Source organism: Heptranchias perlo, chromosome 28 (genome assembly GCF_035084215.1).
Source record: "Heptranchias perlo isolate sHepPer1 chromosome 28, sHepPer1.hap1, whole genome shotgun sequence".
NCBI classification, from domain to species: domain Eukaryota; kingdom Metazoa; phylum Chordata; class Chondrichthyes; order Hexanchiformes; family Hexanchidae; genus Heptranchias; species Heptranchias perlo.
Window position 1 is genome coordinate 40,760,890 of NC_090352.1, and position 17,575 is coordinate 40,778,464.

Here is a 17,575-nt window from a genome sequence, read left to right on the forward strand (position 1 = left end):
CACACGGCCTCAATTCCATTCGTGCTTCATGGGAGCCACCAGAGGCCTAGCAGGAAAGGCAGACTGAATGCCTTCAAATGTCCTCTTGGCAGTTTGCAAGGTGGGGATTGGGAGGAGCTGGTGTGTGTCTGCCCCTCAGCTATGGAAGGTGGTGCACTGTCGTGCGGGAGTGGCATCACTTTATCTAGAGTTTACGCGGGGCATTTCCTGTTCTTACATGGAGTTCTGAATTGTCGGCTGTTATCCCTTCCATTATGCAGAATCCTCAGTAGCTCAATTATTCAGTGTGCCCACGAGTCAGTTTCGATCGAGCGCTGGACAGTCACAAGGAATCATTTGGAATTTGTAACAAGGACAGGTTTTTCACTGGTCCATACACTTTTCTTTTCAATACTGAGTGCTGAGGACTCCAAATGCCGACACGGCTTGCTGGTTATGAGGAAATCAAGAGACGGTTCGAGGTAATGTGCTGTCTCTGGGGTGTGGGAACAGGAGCTAGTCCCCCAGTACCTCTCCCGATGGCCTTCCTGTGATTGTAAACTCGTGGTGAGTAGTGTGTCTGGATGCTCCGCATTGATGCGAAGCCCAATGTCACTCTGCTACATTTGGCTTATTTTCTGCAGAAAATATTTCTTACTGAGGCGTGGATTGTACCAGAACTAGAAATGAAGCATTTCAGCGAGACTGGCCCTCGAGAGGGACTGCGGCTCATGAAGCATTTCAGCGAGACTGGCCCTCGAGAGGGACTGCGGCTCATGAAGCATTTCAGCGAGACTGGCCCTCGAGAGGGACTGAGGCTCATGAAGCAGCTCTTCAGTACTTCACAAACTGGAGCTGTGCTCAAGCAGTTCTTACCTGACGTCGTGACTGCGGGTAAATTAAATATCTCGGTCCCAGGCTGAGCGTTAGCTGAAAGTAAACAGAGAACTAGTTAGTGTCTGACTATACAATCTTTGTTTATTGTTCTGAAATTATTTACCCTCAATCAACATCATTAAAACACATTATCTGGTCATTGATTTCATTACTGTTTGTGGGATCTTGCTGGGCATAAATTGGCTGCTGTGTTTGTTTACACAATAACAGTGACTACACTTCAACAGTAATTTGTTGGCTGCTAAGCTCTTTGGGACGTCCCATGAACATGCAGGGTGATGTATCCATGCAACTTCTTTCTTTAATCACTGAAAAGTGATCAGAAGAGCGATCCCTGGATCGGAACATGAAAATCAATTATAGCAGCTCAAACACTGGGATCAGCTAACTCGGCAGCTCAAACACTGGGATCAGCTAACCCGGCAGCTCAAACACTGGGATCAGCTAACTCAGCAGCTCAAACACTGGGATCAGCTAAACTCGGCAGCTCAAACACTGGGATCAGCTAAACTCGGCAGCTCAAACACTGGGATCAGCTAAACTCGGCAGCTCAAACACTGGGATCAGCTAACCCGGCAGCTCAAACACTGGGATCAGCTAAACTCGGCAGCTCAAACACTGGGATCAGCTAACTCGGCAGCTCAAACACTGGGATCACCTAACCCCGCAGCTCAAACACTGGGATCAGCTAAACTCGGCAGCTCAAACACTAAGATCAACTAACTCAGCAGCTCAAACACTGGGATCAGCTAACTAAGCAGCTCAAACACTGGGATCAACTAACTCAGCAGCTCAAACACTGGGATCAGCAAACTCAGCAGCTCAAACACTGGGATCAGCTAACCCGGCAGCTCAAACACTGGGATCAGCTAACCCGGCAGCTCAAACACTGGGATCAGCTAACCCGGCAGCTCAAACACTGGGATCAGCTAAACTCGGCAGCTCAAACACTGGGATCAGCTAAACTCGGCAGCTCAAACACTGGGAAGCACCTCCATTAGTGGCTTCACACACTGCAAGCAAATCCTTCCAAACATCTGCTGCAATTCAGATAAGCTGACTTTCAAATTGTTCCTACAGTTTGGTAGCACTCATTATTTCTACACTTTATCCATTCCCCCTCCCACCATTTTAATCTTTTTATACAAGCACAGTATTATCCAGAAAGACAGAGTAAAACCTCTGAAGGGAACAGGGTTATAAAGAACTTACTTCAAAATAATCTGCTTTGAGAGTCGGCGCATATGCCGGCATGTGTGTATGGAGATACTCGAGGTCTATGATTGATGGAAGAGATGAAATGCCTTTTCTGTCAATCTCTCAGTCAAGCCAAGATAAAATTATTACTGTTATTCAACCATGTCTCAAAGACCTTTACATCTCCTCCTGGTGATTTTATTTTGCACCAAACACCCCATCCAGAGCCAAGCCTGAAAGTGAAGTCACCTCGAGGCACCTTTAGTTGAACAGCTTGGTGTATTGTGGTGAGCTGTGACTGGAAGTGATGCTGTGTAATGTGCCAGATGTTCAATGTGGAGACTGCACACACACACACCCTGCCACACTGTCACTATAAGCTCACAATAAACACGCCCTTTGTACTGTCAGTCTCGAATGGAACAAACCGCAGTTGAAAATAGGCATTAGAAGTTACTGAAGGACGACTGTTTCCTTATTAGTGGATGTTTCAAGGCCAAGTACAGGATCAAACGATACAGAATAAGAACATTACAGAAAAACTAACCTCAGTGATTGTTACACATTGCCTGGGAAAGCCTATAATATGACTGTCACTCGTAGCCTGTAATGGTCCCAACATTCCAGGAGGGGACAGGTGATTTCTGCCAACTCAGGAGTTATTTATCGATTTCACACCATATGCTCGTGATTCCCAGTGAGAAGTAACATTCTGGAATTGTAGCTGTTTGGGCCCATCCCAATGACACAAATCTCCGATGCGCAGATGGCTCCAAGAGTCTTGTGGTCTTGACTCTGCACTTTGTGAAACTTAACTCCACTATCAGAGCTGGTGACAAGTGAGAGATGTTCAGGGATCTTTACTGCTTTGGATTGGGATTGCTGGGCTGCATGACTGGATAATCATGAATCAACTAGTACTTCATGGGCAGCTTGAAGCAAGGGGGTGGGGGCGAGACTGGATCGGAGTGAGGGGGGGGGGGGGGCAGGGGAGAGAACGGGGCTCCTAGAAACTTTTCCCTGTAAAACAGTTGAATTTAATGATTTGTACAATCAATCAATCAGTTTTATTCGGATTTGTGGTCAATGCTGAGCTGCCTTTGATTCCACGTTTTTGCTCAGAATTTATACCATTAATAATTTTGGCACCGTTGTCCGTTTGTTGTCGATCAGCACGTGGTGAGAGGGCTCACTGGGAAATTAGGAAGGAGAAAGAGATACCATTTCTCTGGCAAAGAATGCAGATTACTTATTCTACGTACAGTCTTCCTTATCCTTTATACGCAATTTAACCTCCACATATAAAGACTGTGCGACAGGTTAAATCATCCAGGGACCCGCCCTTTTAAAGTTTGCAGGTCGTGTGATCGCCCACTTGCCCAGTTTTGGAGGTGGCCTCCCTGTAATTACTGCGGTTAAAATCAACCCCGACAATTCGCACAGACAAGTGAGTTTATGACCCCAAGTCCCTCTCCAGCCTGTCCTTCCCCCTCCCCACCGTTCTTCCTCGCCCCCCCAACAATCCTGCCTCCACACTCTCCCCACCCCAGCCCCACCACAATCCCCCACTCCTCCCCACCCAGTCCCCACCCCCCCCCGGCCCCGGTCCTCCCCACCAGCCCCCCTCGGCTCCGGTCCTACTGACACCCTCCCCTCTCGCCTCCGGTCCTCCTGATGCACCCCTCCCTCCCCCCAACTCTGGTCCTACTGATGCACCAGCCTCCCCATCACCCACCAACGCTGGTCTGGAGTGCCCGTCCCACACTCTAGCCCCACCTCCACATGTACGAGGTGGTGATCAATCTCCAGTCATGGACAAAGCTGAAGAGAAGAGGCCTTAGCCTCGCACTCCATTCAACAGGAGGGTGGGAATATGGTTAACACAGAAAGCCTGACAGCTGTCAGCTTCTTAAACGGCATTCAACAGTGAATAAAACATTATAAAGCACAACCGCTGTAACCCACAGTCCCAGAATCCGAGTCAGGAACAGTGACCATGAGTTACCTCGGAGGGAAACGTGTATGTGAAGGTTAAATATCGAAGGATGAGGAGACTCTACCTATACCATTCTTCCTAATTGGTTCACCTCTACATACAAACAGAAAGTATACTGTACACAGTCTCTGAGTTAAACCCTTAGAGCAGAGCACTTGTCCTGTAAGGCAGTGATGCTTGGAAAGAGCTTACAAAATACTCCATGTGTCAGGTTTACAAATATCTGGTACACACTGGGCACAGTGCACCCATCATATAAACAGACCCCTCATTTACCTGACAGTTCTGGTCTCCAGTTACACAAAGAGATGACCCCATCTACTCAATCAGAGACCCTGCCTACTGACTGATGTCCATACAAAACTGGCCATTATCCATCAACACATGTCCACATAACTCCTGTTTGCATAGGGAGGTTAGAAGAATGAGGAAATATTTGTCCTTTAAACTTATCAGGAATGACAGTAAGTAAAATAAATGAGAGGCCGACTTACCGATGTCAGAATCCCCGCCACCAGAGGAGTTCAACTTACGAAATATCTCCTGCTTCTTCGACTTCACCATTGGCGAGGTGTTCTCCAGCTTAGTGAAGAACGCCGGTAAATAGCCCACATTCCCTGGAGATCGCGAGTCACTCCTGGAAAGAGAGAATACAGTAACACTGTGGGCCAGGAACAGGAGCCAGACGCTCAGACAATATAACCCTCAGCGCTGGGAGAGGAGCGAGAGGTCGTGAAATAATGAGCCCACACTGACCCAACCATGGCATTTAGCTTTATATCTGAGTTAAAAGTAAGGGAAGCAGGTTTACAACCAGGCAGCAGATTCTAGTGGGCTCTGATATTAACTGCACACCAAGATATTCAGAGCAAGACGGAATTCCCTGATTTCTTCAAAAACATAGATGAATTTTTTTCCCCGGGGAAACTGATGTAGTTTAGATAGAAAATTAAATAGGTGGATCTGGGACAGGATGGATGGGCTTCACCTGAACAAGGCTGGAACCAATATCCTCAGTGGGGGTGTAACTAATGCTGGGGGGAGGGAGGTTTAAACTAATGACAAGGGGAAAGGGAACAACAGAGATCTGAGTGGGATAGGACAGGAGGCGGCCCGGAGTGGGGGGGGGGGCCGGAGTTGGGGGGCGCGCGGAGCGGGGGGGGCGCGGAGCGGGGGGGGCGGCGTGGGGGGGGGGGGCGCGGAGCGGGGGGGGGGGGGGGGCGCGGAGCGGGGGGGGGGGGGGGCGCGGAGCGGGGGGCACGGAGCGGGGGGGGGGCGCGGAGCGGGGGGGGGGGGGGCCCGAAGGCCTGTCGTGTTCTATCGCTGGACAATAGTGGCATCTAGTGACAGGAATGGGTAACTGCACCCAAGGCCTTTTGTGCTGCTGACCCTTCGATCAGGTTTGTGGTAAAATGCTGCTGACTGTCCAGGGCACAAAAGGACTGAGGGATAAATAGGAACCAGAAAATTCAGCTGAGAGGCCAAAATGGCCGAGCTGTATGCCACTGCATGCTGTCACATATTCCCAGGTATTACGGCTTGGAGGCCAAACAGGTTAGTGGGAATCAAAGGGACTGATTTTGCAAACTGGAAAAACCCGCAAGTTCCTACTGCTGTGCCTGACTTGCAACGTCCTGTCAAATGAGTCACTCGCATTGCGGTGGGACCTTTTATTAGACTGGTCTACATTCTGGGTCACACCAGGCAGCACAGGCTATTAAGTGATGCTATTAAAAATCTTGTTTTGTTTTCACTGGAGTTGCAATTGATGCTCTGGAGCAGTGGAAAATTCACAAACACTGAGAAAGGAACAATTTCCTGCAGCTTCCCCGCCCCTATGCTGTCTGGTGTTGCCCCTCTCCAGTGTGCAATGTGAGTGCAAGGATTCAGGTCCACTCTGCAAATCCTATCATTGAGGCAGCACTACTACATTTGTGTAATAGTTCACACCCAGGCGATTTAAGCAGTCAGTACCTTGCAGCAGAATCTGGGGCACGACCTCTTCGGACAAGCAAAGGCATCGGGAGCCATTCATTACTTGGGGGCAGCCTGGAGGAAGGTAAAGATGACAGACAGAGGAGACACTGTGAGCTGCACGCTACTATCGAGGAACAAAGCATGCCAACATCTGAAAGTCTTCAAAGTCAAACTCGCTGTTTTGCCAATGTTTACAATCGGTAAGTTATCTTGACCTCTGTCCTCAAAGGAGTCAAGTAGTTTTTATAATCAGGCATTGCATCAAATGATTTGCCCCTATACCAGGCACGCAGCTGCAGAACCCACTGCAGTTTAACATCTCGCCTATTGCTTCCCCTTTATCTCAACAATTCCCCCAAGATCTAGACAGCCATCCCTTCACTAACAAAGGTTACTGGAGATGTTTAATTCTAACATCAATCCCAAAATATATTTGGGTAAACAGTTGTACTAATTACAATACTGCAGCTTTGAAAGAGAGACACAGAGAGCGAGCGAATGAGTGAGTGAGAGCGCGAGCACAGGCAGGAAGAGCGAGACAGTAACAGAACATGCGAATGGGGTAAGCAAGCAAGGACAGCAAAATAGGTGTGGGGAAAACAGGAGCAACAGAAATGCAGTGATTGTGCAATGTAAAAAGTGAGACACAATAAACAAAGATGGACAGACACAGAAGCCGATAGATGGACAGACACAGAAGCCGATAGATGGACAGACACAGAAGCCGATAGATGGACACTTAAAAAGCACAAGAAACAATTACAAATGTGGAGACTGCAGGACAGGTGGAAATGCAAGAGAAAAACAAAAATTATCAAAGCATTCTTACTAAAAACTTAAGTTTGACTTTGCGTGTTCCACAGTACAGCGTAAATTCAGTCAGCCCATTAAATCCATAACAGAATGGCTGACATCTGAAATTCACACTCCAATCCCATCATAAACCCCAGCTAGAACAAACGTGCATGCATTTTCCTGGTGGAATGTATGTAACGTAAGAAAAGGATTAGACAGGCTGAAGGCTCACTCTCTATACTCTCACCTACCTTTGTTCAGTGGGCTCTGCTTCCCTTCGCTGAGGCTGCACTACACTCTCCTGCTTCTCTAGATTGGCAGGGGCCTGGGGCGGAGAGATAGGCTCATACGGTTCTGATGAAGCGTGGCTTCGTTCTGGGGATTTCCCAGGCCTGCGTGTGATAAGGAAAAGGTTCCCATTAGTCTGAACAGACTCGGTGGCATCTCTGATCCAAGACACAGAAGCAAAGTGGAAGCCTGCACTCAACCCCAGCCAGCACGGCTCACAGATCCGACTCCCGAGAGGAAAGGGTCTCAAGACACGGGTTCAGTGACACCTGTGCATATCATGCATCACTGCCACCAGCTTCAATTTAATTCTATTAATTAAACACAAGTTCTATTTGTTCCATACTGTCTGTACTGCTGCTGAATCTTCAGCTTATCTTGATCAGCTTTATAGAATCAGAAAGATTACAGCACGGAGGGAGGCCATTCGGACCATCGAGTCCGCGCATGCTCCTGCTCTCTGCAAGAGGAATCCAGCTAGTCCCACTCCCCCACCCTATCCCCGTGGCCCTGCAAATTTTTTTTATTTTCAAGTACTTATCCAGTTCCCTTTTGAAGGCCATGATTGAATCTGCCTCTACCACCCCCTCGGGCAGTGCATTCTAGATTAAAACCACTCGCTGTGTAAAAAAGTTTTTCCTCATGTCACCTTTGGTTCTTTTGCCAATCACCTTAAATCTATATCCTCTGGTTCTTGACCCTTCAGCCAATGGGAACAGTTTCTCTCTACCTACTCTGTCTAGACCCTTCATGATTTTGAACACCTCTATCAAATCTCCTCGCAACTGTCTCTGTTGCAAGGAGAACAACCCCAGCTTCTCCAGTCTATCCACGTAACTAAAGTCCCTCATCCCTGGATTCGTTCTAGTAAATCTCTACTGCACCCTCTCTAAGGCCTTCACATCTTTCTTAAAGTGCGGTGCCCAGAACTGGACACAATACTCCAGATGTGGCCGAACCAGTGTTTTATAAAGGTTCATCATGACTTCCATACTCTATGCCTCTATTTATAAAGTCCAGGATCCCATATGCTTTTTTAACTGCTTTCTCAATCTGCCCTGCGACCTTCAATGATTTGTGCACATATACCCCCAGATCTCTCTGTTCCTGTACTCCCTTTTGGAATTGTGACTAGTTTATATTGCCTCTCCTCGTTCTCCCTACCAAAATGTATCACTTCACATTTTTCTGTGTTAAATTTCATCTGCCACGTATCCGCCCATGCCACCAACCTGTCTATATCCTCTTGAAGTCAATCACTATCCTCATCACTGTATACTGCCCTTCCAAGTTTTGTGTCATCTGCAAATTTTGAAATTGTGCCCTGTACACCCAAATCATTAATGTATATCAAGAAAAGCAGTGGTCCCAGCACTGAACTCCACTGTACACCTCCCTCCAGTCTGAAAAACAGTTCTTTCTGTTTCCTGTCCCTTAGCCAATTCTGTATCCATGTTGCTACTATCCCCTTTATTCCATGGGCCGCAATCTTGATAAGCTTACCATGCGGCACTTCTTCAAACGCCTTTTGAAAGTGCATATACACCACATCAACCGCATTGCCCTCATCTACGCTCTCTGTTACCTCATCAAAAAACTCAATCAAGTTAGTTAAACACAATTTGCCTTTAACAATTCCATGCTGGCTTTCCCTAATCAATCCACCCTCGTCCAAGCGACTGTTAATTCTGTCCCGGATTATCGTTTCTAAAAGTTTCCCCACCACCGAGGTTAAACTGACTGGCCTATAGTTGCTGGGTTTATCCTTACACCCTTTTTTGAACAAGGGTGTAAACATTTGCAATTCTCCAGTCCTCTGGCACCACCCCCGTATCTAAGGATGTTTGGAAGATTATGGCCAGTACCTCCGCAATTTCCACCCTTACTTCCCTCAGCAACCTAGGATGCATCCCATCCGGACTGGGTGTCTTCTCTACTTCAACTACCTCCTCTTCATCAATTTTTAGCCCATCCAGTATCGCAACTATATCTTCCTTTACTAAGACTCTGGCAACAGCATCTTCCTTGGTGAAGACAGATACAAAGTACTCAGTCAGTACCTCGGCCATCCCCTCTGCCTCCATGCGTAGATCTCCTTTCTGGTCCCCTAATCGGCCCCACCCCTCCTCTATCTACCCATTTACTGTTTACGTGCCTGTAGGAGACTTTTGGATTCCATTTTACGTTGGCCGCCAGTCTATTCTCATATTCTCTCTTTGCCCCTCTTATTTCCTTTTTCACTTCCCCTCTGAACTTTCTATATTCTGCCTGATTCTTACTTGTGTTATCAACCTGACATCTGTCATACGCCCCTTTTCCCGTTTCATCTTACTCACTATCTCTTTTGTTATCCAGGGAGCTCTGGCTTTAGTTGCCCTACCTTTCTGCCTCGTGGCAATGTGCCTAGACTGTACCCGAACCATTCCCTCCTTACAGACAATCTTGTATTAATGATATAGCAAAACACACAATAGCAGGCCGGTGTTTAACAGGTCAAGCACCAATCAAGCACTCTAACTTTACCCAGAGTACTTGTGAATCATTTGGTACCGGAGCCTAATCTAGGGACTGGAACATGTCAGATTCCACATGTATGCTGATGATACTCAGCTCTACCTCACAACCACCTCCCTCGACCCCTACACTGTCTCTCATTTGTCACATTGCTTGTCCGACATCCAGTGCTGGATGAGCACCTCCCTGCTGCAAACTCCGTTCCCTAGCCACTGACTCCATCCCTCTCCATGGCCGCTGTCTGAGGCTGAACCAGGCAGTTAGCAACCTGGGCGTCCGATTTGACCCTGAGATGAGTTTCTGACCCCATATCTGCTCCATCACCAAGACCGCCTACTTCCACCTCCGTAACATTGCCTGTCTGAGCCCCTGCCTCAGCTCATCTGCTGCTGAAACCCTCATCCATGCCTTTGTTAACTCCAGGCTGGACTATTCAATGGTCTCCTGGTCGGCCTCCCATCTTCCACCTTCCATAAACTTGAGCTCATCCAAAACTCTGCTGCCCGTATCCTGACTCGCACCATCACCCCTGTGCTCGCTGACCAACATTGGCTCCCGGTCCAGAAACACCTCGATTTTTAAATTCTCTTGTTTTCAAATATCTCCATGGCCTCGCGCTCCCTATCTCTAACCTCCTTCAGCTCTACAACCATCTGAGATCTCTGCACTCCTCCAATTCTGGCCTCTTGCGCTTCCCCGATTTTAATTGCTCCACCATTGGCGGCCGTGCCTTCAGCTGCCTAGGCCCCAAGCTCTGTAATCCCTTCCCGAAACTTCTCCACCTCTCTCTCCTCCTTTAAGACGCTCCTTAAAACCTCCCTCTTCACCTGTCCTAATACCCCCTTATGTGGCTCGGTTTCAAATTTTGTTTGATAAATCGCTCCTGTGAAGTGCCTTGGTTTGTTTTACTATGTTAAACCTGTGACCATCTGTCTGAAATTAGCAATGGGACCTGTTGATATGCAGATCACCGTCTCTGTACATGATCTGCTGTCTGGGTGGTTACAGGGTACTCAGGGGCTGGAATTAAAGACGGTCGAGTTTTGTAAGCACTGGGCCTCCTACACAGCAAATAAAAAAGGGGTTGGAAGCAATTATAACGGAATGAAAAGGCAACATAATACTGAGCGTCCTTCAGCCGACTGGTGTCAGTGGAGTGCACTGATTCCTGCTGATCGTTTCATGGTTGAAACTACGTTTTAGCTGGAACCTGTGCTCAGTTTATTTTCCAGATGTTCTAACGGCAGATGTGCATTTTTAATCCAGCATGCACTGTGACTCAGAGCAATGGTTAACAGGGTTTATCACCTAAACTCTTTGCTTACCTTCCTCTGCCCTTTTCTATTGGGTTCTCAGGGGAGACCCTGGAGGGCGGTCTCTGATGGAGGGCAGTTTGTGTAGTCTGTGGCTGAGAGTCTGTGCTGTAATGGGTGGAAACCTTCCCTCGGTTAGAGACCACCGAGGATGTTGTTTGGAATGTGGACACTGGGGGCTGCTGCGATGTCTGGCTGCTGGGCTGGTTTCTGGCAAAGTCCTGTGTAATAATGTGCTAAAATAAAAACAAGAAACTCACTTTAGAACCAAAACCTCTAGTGAACATGCCAAATGTTCACAGGATACTTCAAAAAGCACAGAATCAGCGGTTCTGTGGGCTTTCCATGTTTGTAACTCATTAACTGTGTTCATTACATACACAGACAAGACAGAGACACACAGAGAGACACAGACTGACAGAGTAGATTAAATAATAGGTGAGCTGTTGGTGAGGCAGTCCATGTAGGTAAGGTAATGCAATCACACACAGACAGAGAGCCATATCAATGTGCAGCCTTGTCAGGCTTCACTTACGTGGATGTGATCAGCGAGTGTGATCAATTTGTGTGTTTTGGAAACTTGAGGGTTAGGGACCGAGGAATACACGTTGTCAGGCTGCGACGATGGCTGCTGCTGCGGGGAAGGTGATTTCTGCATCATCCTGTACCGACCCATGGGCACATCGAAGCCTCGAGTGTTAGGCTCACCTTTAAAAACAGACCAACACTCAGCATACTAAATGAGTAAAATGCCTCTCAGATCTTATCTTGTTCTTTCCTGCTCCGGAATTAATGTCTACCCTTCCCTCAATAACAGCAGCAATCAGAGTAAGACTCTCAGTAGTTTAAAATGACCTGGATGGGCCTGGCAGTAAAGTGCTGACATTTCCCAGGAGTTAAGGCACCGCTTTAGAATATGTTAAATGCCCAGCTTCCTCATGCAGTGTCACTAACTGGCCTGCCAAACAAAATAAGCCAACTGCAGTGCACATATTGTATACAATGTGCACAGTGACTGAGTGGCACCAGGCTGCACTAGTTATATACAAGGTGCACAGTGACTGAGTGGCACCAGGCTGCACTAGTTATACACAAGGTGCACAGTGACTGAGTGGCACCAGGCTGCACTAGTTATACACAAGGTGCACAGTGACTGAGTGGCTCTGAGTTACCTGCACTCTGTCAATAATTGTATCAAGTGAGGCACCTCGATGGATGGTTGATTCCCACAGGATTGTTTTCCTGATCCCATTACTTCCATCCCCAGTAATCACATCACAAACTCTGCACCACTGCAGACTCTTGCCCTCCAGCCCGGGTCTCTCTCCATCCTCTCTCAGTATTATGCTTTTGATTTCTATTTTCTTGCTGCTTCTTACTCCCTTTTCAAATGGGTGCACCAGCTAATCATCTTCCTTTCCACCCTGGTTTCCCTCCACACTGTAGGTCTCCTCCTCCTGTATCACCAAGACAGCACTTGTAACATCCTACTTGTTACAATCACAAATCAAGATCCTCCTGAAAATTTCAACTCTATAAATCAAATGATGCAGATAAGGTCACGATGAGCTGTGCTTTACTGCAAAACAAACTCGAGAAATCAACTGTGTTTCGGACTGCAATCCCATTTTGTGTTGGTGGTTTATTTTACAATAAAACTACCATTCAATATATGAGACAAGTTTCTGTCCATTATTTATCACATACTCATTTTGGATCAGTGAGTAAGTGCTATATGTGTAGCCTTACGCTCGCTGCACACGTGTAGCTGCACACACAGTAGAAATTCTAACTCGCTCACTGGGTAAAAGCTCCAGTCACACTGTGGACAAGCCACATAGACCAGTAAAGTCCGACATTTGATCCTTGGTCGCTGGTGAATAAGATGATCTGAACTGGAGTAGCAGGGAGAGGAGTGCGTGTGTATACGCGCACAAGTGCATGCGTGTACATGTGTGCGTGCGCACGTACAGAAACTGGCACCATCATAAGAGGAGACAGAAAAGGGAGGATATTTGAAAACAGTTAGGAACTTACCGTCTCCCTGGGAAGGTTTGAGCATCTCCTGCTGGAAGGATTCAGGCTTCTCCTGTGATTGTATGGGTGAGTTTGCAGGACTGATTACCTCAATAGCATCCACACTCGGCACGTCATAGCGATGGGAAGATACTTGGAGAAAAACAAATCTGGGTGTAAATCCTTTATTTTGAGCTTTCAGCATACTTTACTGGCCACATCCACATCTTGCCTTTCTGCTATCAGTGGCCTGTTGAACCAGTTAAGCTCCAGCATTATTCCCGCACACATCCGAGCTCCTTTGGCCTTGGCTGTAAACAGGCTGTGACTGTGTTCAAGTTTAGGAAGTGGGGAGAGGCTGTGTGTGGACAGAGATTGCTCGCCACCTCGGCAGTTCTCAGAAATTTGGCTTAAACTCTTGGGTGTGGCAACAGGGCCAAGCCCCCGACTAACCAACCAAATGGTTCAGTAGAGAGGGTATGTCATACTACCAATCAAAACAGGACACTGTTTGTAACCAGGATACAAAAGCAAAATGTGAGAGGCTGCTCAAGGGATGGAAACTATCCAGGGCAGAAAGTTCTCCAAGTGTTTTGGACAGCATTCCTCCCTTAAGCAACACATCAAAAACAGATGATCTAACCATTCCTTAATTTCTGTGTGACCTTGCTGTGCGCAAATTGGTTGCCGTGTTTGCCCACACACCAAGAGCTCCAGCTGTGCAGGTCACACAAGTACAATCCTACTAGGATCTATTAGCACCATGGAATCATTGCATGGGCTAGATCTCCACCCCAACTCTGGCCCCATCGGGTTCCATTAGTTACTGAATAAAAATTCTTGCATTTATGTAGCATCTTATGGTCTTTCAGAAAGGCCTCAAAGCACTCCACATACAACAAATTACTTCAAGATGCAGTGACTTGTGTTATGTATGCAAATGTGGCAGCCATTTTGTGCAGGCTTGGGTGCCAGGCGATGGCCATCTCCAACAAGAGAGAATCTAACCATCTCCCCTTGATATTCAACGGCATTACCATCGCCGAATCCCCCACCATCAACATCCTGGGGGTCACCATTGACCAGAAACTTAACTGGACCAGCCATATAAATACTGTGGCTACAAGAGCAGGTCAGAGGCTGGGTATTCTGCAGCAAGTGATTCACCTCCTGACTCCCCAAAGCCTTTCCGCCATCTACAGGGCACAAGTCAGGAGTGTGATGGAATACTCTCCACTTGCCTGGATGAGTGCAGCTCCAACAACACACAAGAAGCTCGACACCCTCCAGGACAAAGCAGCCCTCTTGATTGGCACCCCATCCACCACCCTAAACATTCACTCCCTTCACCACCGGCGCACTGTGGCTGCAGTGTGTACCATCCACAGGATGCACTGCAGCAACTCGCCAAGGCTTCTTCGACAGCACCTCACAAATCCACGACCTCTACCACCTAGAAGGACAAGAGCAGCAGGCACATGGGAACAACACCACCTGCACGTTCCCCTCCAAGTCTCACACCATCCCGACTTGGAAATATATCGCCGTTCCTTCATCGTCGCTGGGTCAAAATCCTGGAACTCCCTTCCTAACAGCACTGTGGGAGAACCTTCACCACACGGACTGCAGCGGTTCAAGAAGGCGGCTCACCACCACCTTCTCAAGGGCAATTAGGCATGGGCAATAAATGCTGGCCTCGCCAGTGACGCCCACATCCCATGAACGAATAAAAAAAAACAACAGGATCACAAACACTGAAATGAATGACGAGTTAGTCTGTTTCTGGTGGTGTTGGTTGAGGGAGCAAAGTTGGCCAGGTTCCTGACAGAACTCCCTGCTCGTCTTCAAATAGCGCTTGGTATCTTTTAAATGTCCACCTGAATCAGCACACCGAGCAGCTGGGCTCCTGGGTTTAACATCACATTCAAAGGATACCACCTCTGAAAGTAGTACTCACTCCCCTCAGCACACACCAGAGTATCGGCCTACGTTACGTGCTCAAGTCCTGTACTGGAGCTTGAACCTATGACCCTGTGATTCAGAGGCAAGCCTGCGACCAACTGAGCGAAGCTGTCATGATTAGCTCTGCCCTGCGCTCCACGTACAGATACTGGAGTGAAGGTCTCCAAATGAAGGTGCTTACCACTGCTAGAGGAGTCTGAGCTGTGAGACCCTCGCTCTCGACTGTCTTTATCAGAAGCAATCTGTCTTGTGATGATCACGTCTATAAAGTTTGCTGCCGTTATTGTGGTCTTTCCTCGAGTCCTAAGCTCCTCCTCGTACCTGGATTTGGGGGGTGGTGCTTTGTCCTTAATGCTCTCTGGATACACAGACTGACTCTGTGCCTTGCCCGAGGATGAATATGGTGACTGTACTGACCGTCGCTCGTGTTCAACCTGTTGCTGCTGTTGCTGCTGTGCCTGCTGCTGCTGCTCAGCGACAGACGGGGCCCTGCGACCTGTCATTTCTTCCACTCGGGGGGCTTCATGCTTGTTCTCCTTCCCCTTCACCATTTCCATCTGGGGTGCAGAAGCTGCAGCGTCCACCAGCGCTGCAAGGGCATCTGCTGCGGTGTTGTAGCGGGAGGTGGACAGTCCCTGTGCCATGGAGAGGGCTGCCTGTGGCATTTGCCTGTGAAGGAAATGAAAAGCAAACGGAAATGTCATTTTGTTTTAATGTGACACCCGGAACACTCAAAACCAAAAATTCTTGCAGGGTCAATAATCTCAGGAATGCTCCAAAGTATCAGACACTAAAGCTGAACGCAACCCCGAGAGGGGAATCCAGACTCACAGTTTACAACAGGAATAAAAACAGAAAATGCTGGAAAAGCTCAGCAAGTCAGGCAGCATCTGTGGAGAAAGAAACAGTTAACGTTTCAGGTCGAAGACGAAATTTCTTGGATTTCTATTTTTATTTCAGATTTCCAGCATCCGCAGTACTCTGCTTCCAACAAACAGGAATTGGTTGTATCTTAGTGACAGACTTCATCTGAAGGGAACATTTCAGAAGGCGGGGGGGAGGGGGGGCGGTGTTGGGGAGAGAAAGAAGTACAATCACATCTCTGGAAAAGCTCATCAAATTTACTGAACGGATGATGAGGTGGGGGTGAGAAGGAGGCAGAGAAGGAGAAAGCTGATGACAGTGATTTCCCTACAGGACAAACATAAAAAGCCTCAATTATAAATCTTAAGCATTAACTTTGTTCTGTTCCAAGTAGCTCTGCCCAAGTACGTACATGATTCGAGACTGTGTAGCTGCATCGAGCGGTGTGATAACCCCCTTGCCGTTGGCTCCCTGGAATATACTGGGTCTCTGCTGTAAGATGGTCTCCTGCACTCGTACCGATGGCGATGGGGAACGGACATAACCATGACTACTCGGTCTGCTGGTCTGTTCAGGACCTGCACGAAAAATAAAAAAGGAAAATTGCTCCTTTGAAAATGAACTTTTTCACACAAGGACAAATAATCGGATGGGTAACAGTCACTCATTCCAACCAGCTCACTCCTTCCAACAAACCACAGAGAATTCTCATCATGGACTGTGCCCAATTCAATCTTTTGAGGGAAGTGAACTGTGGCGTGGGCAACAGCAAAGCTGAAAGCTGCAGAATGTCTGCGAGACTACACAACTCTGGCAGGCAGCATTCGACAGGTCACATACCCAAAGTCCCAGCAACATATGGAATATTGATAACCTGTGTCTATACTTAAACTTCTAACCTGCAGTGCTGTTCTTAGCCACACATTTATCCAGTTCCTTTTAATTTTGTTAATTAATACATTATCAACTGCTTATATGATGAACTCTAACAGAGTGAAAATTTCCAAAGTCTTGATTCATCTATACGACTGAATCGATTAGCACTGCTGTAATAAAATCAGCTGCTGATAGCGTGAAGTGAAACACAATTTATCAACTGCAGCCAAAGGAAGCAATGCACCGTGGCTAATCACAGTCAGAAAAAAACAGGAAGTATAGAGTAGAAGTGGATGTGGTTTATTTGGATTTTCAGAAGGCCTTTGATAAAGTCCCACATAAGAGGTTAGTGTGCAAAATTAAAGCAGATGGGATTGGGGGCAATATACTGGCATGTATTGAAAATTGGTTAACAAACAGGAAACAGAGAGTAGGAATAAATGGGTCTTTTTTGGAGTGGCAGGCAGTGACTAGTGGGGTACCACAGGGATCAGTGCTTGGGCCCCAGCTGTTCACAATATATATCAATGATTTGGATGAGGGAATCAAATGTAATATTTCCAAGTTTGCTGATGACACAAAACTAGGTGGGATTGTGAGTTGTGAGGAGGATGCAAAGTGGCTTCAAGGCGATTTAGACAAGTTGAGTGAGTGGGCAAATACATGGCAGATGCAGTATAACGTGGATAAATGTGAAGTTATCCACATCGGAAGGAAAAACAGAAAGGCAGAGTATTATTTAAATGGTGATAGATTGAGAAATGTTGATGTACAAAAGGGACCTTGTACACCAGTCACTGAAAGCAAACATGCAGGTGCAGCAAGCAGTTAGGAAGGCAAATGGTATGTTGGCCTTCATTGCAAGAGGATGTGAGTACAGGAGCAAGGATGTCTTACTACA

The 17,575-nt window shown here is 47.3% G+C and overlaps 1 protein-coding gene across 3 annotated transcripts in view; it reads right to left on the reverse strand.

Annotated features, from left to right (window-relative positions):
* ncor1 (nuclear receptor corepressor 1) overlaps positions 1 to 17,575 on the reverse strand; it is a 334,377-nt gene that overhangs the window by 19,448 nt on the left and 297,354 nt on the right. For all 3 annotated transcript variants that reach the window (XM_068008588.1, XM_067967875.1, XM_067967876.1), the window contains 9 exons: positions 16,211 to 16,376; positions 15,116 to 15,603; positions 12,994 to 13,125; positions 11,492 to 11,664; positions 10,969 to 11,192; positions 7,093 to 7,233; positions 6,044 to 6,118; positions 4,564 to 4,706; positions 856 to 909 (listed from right to left, as the gene is read on the reverse strand). In XM_068008588.1, coding sequence (XP_067864689.1) covers positions 856 to 909; positions 4,564 to 4,706; positions 6,044 to 6,118; positions 7,093 to 7,233; positions 10,969 to 11,192; positions 11,492 to 11,664; positions 12,994 to 13,125; positions 15,116 to 15,603; positions 16,211 to 16,376 — 1,596 coding nt within the window. The remainder of the gene's footprint in view (positions 1 to 855; positions 910 to 4,563; positions 4,707 to 6,043; positions 6,119 to 7,092; positions 7,234 to 10,968; positions 11,193 to 11,491; positions 11,665 to 12,993; positions 13,126 to 15,115; positions 15,604 to 16,210; positions 16,377 to 17,575) is intronic.